Source organism: Mandrillus leucophaeus, unplaced genomic scaffold, assembly GCF_000951045.1.
Source record: "Mandrillus leucophaeus isolate KB7577 unplaced genomic scaffold, Mleu.le_1.0 Scaffold445, whole genome shotgun sequence".
In the NCBI taxonomy this organism is placed as follows: domain Eukaryota; kingdom Metazoa; phylum Chordata; class Mammalia; order Primates; family Cercopithecidae; genus Mandrillus; species Mandrillus leucophaeus.
The window spans coordinates 1,744,881-1,746,220 of record NW_012104754.1 but is presented as its reverse complement, the minus strand read 5'-3'; the positions used below and the strand labels follow the sequence as shown (position 1 = coordinate 1,746,220).

At 42.8% G+C, this 1,340-nt stretch overlaps 1 protein-coding gene across 1 annotated transcript in view; it reads left to right on the top strand.

Annotated features, from left to right (window-relative positions):
- Positions 1 to 1,340, top strand: part of TRIO (trio Rho guanine nucleotide exchange factor) — a 283,878-nt gene that overhangs the window by 119,682 nt on the left and 162,856 nt on the right. The window contains 1 exon segment of the mRNA XM_011994189.1: positions 638 to 753. Coding sequence (XP_011849579.1) covers positions 638 to 753 — 116 coding nt within the window.

Genomic DNA, 1,340 nt, shown 5'->3' with positions numbered 1-1,340 from the left:
TACAGGCGCCCACCACCACACCCTGCTAATTTTTGTATTTTTAGTACAGACAGTTTCACCATGTTGGCCAGGCTGGTCTTGCACTCCTGACCTCAAGTGATCCACCCGCCCTCTTCAGCCTCCCAAAGTACTGGGATTACACATGTGAGCCACCGCACCCGGCCTGGTTTTTGTTTTTTTGTTTTTTTTTTTTAAATCCACACTTGTTGATTATTACTCCACCACTTTGATATAACCTTTAATCTGTATAAAACTCCATCTACACAAAGTTTTAACAGTCTTGAAAAAAATGCTGATTTTTTTTCAGCCATTGTCGAATTGCATATTACCAACTTGTGCATTATGTAGAATGCATATTACAAAATACACATATCCCACGAATCCATCCAGCCGGAGGTATGACAGACTGACCTCAAATTTCCAGTGGTCTCTTTATCGTAAGATGCTCAACGGAGGTGAGAGTGAGAAGAGGTCTGGTCGACATGCTCACTGAGACAGGAAAGCAGCGCGATTCTTTATTTATCGTGCTGTCTTGGCATGGCATTTGCCTAAAAGTCTCAATAAAAATGAATGGAATTTTGCAGCTGTTTTAATTGATTGCAAGCACCAACATACATCATTTTCTTTTTTCTCTCAGATATCTTGAATGAGCTCTTCCAGCGGGAGAACAGGGTATTGCATTATTGGACCATGAGGAAAAGAAGGCTGGACCAGTGTCAGCAGTACGTGGTCTTTGAGAGGAGTGCCAAGCAGGTCAGTGCACACCTGGTGCCCCGCCTCCCCGCAAACCCCCGTGCTTACACCTGCCTCCACAGAGAGGCCAAGCTTGACATTTCCGCCTTCTTGAAAACCACTTTCTAATGACAAACAGTATTGCCTTCTAGTTATGTTTGTTATGAAAAGAAAACCCCACAGCCTGGTGAAAGCATGTCACTCCGTGATTTTTGACCCCCAACACGTGTGCTTTCCCCTGCTGTCTTTACCTCATCTCTAAGACAGCAGAGTACAAGTCATAATGATGAGGACTGTTTAAAAACTATTAGGGAATCTTGGTTCTGTACTGAGGTAAATACAATGGCTTTTTTAATATTGATATATTTATATTCTCAAGACAAAGTTTTTATTTTTCCAATGAATCAAGCTAAAATTAAGTAAGAAATGTGACAGAATTTCTTTCCTTTTTTCTTTTTTTTTCTTTTTGAGACAGAGTTTTGCTCTTGTCGCCCAGGCTGGAGTGCGGTGGCATAGTCTCAGCTCACTGCAACCTCCGTCTCCCAGGTTCAAGCAATCCTCCTGCCTCAGCCTCTGAAGTAGCTGTGATTACAGGCGCCCACCACCAC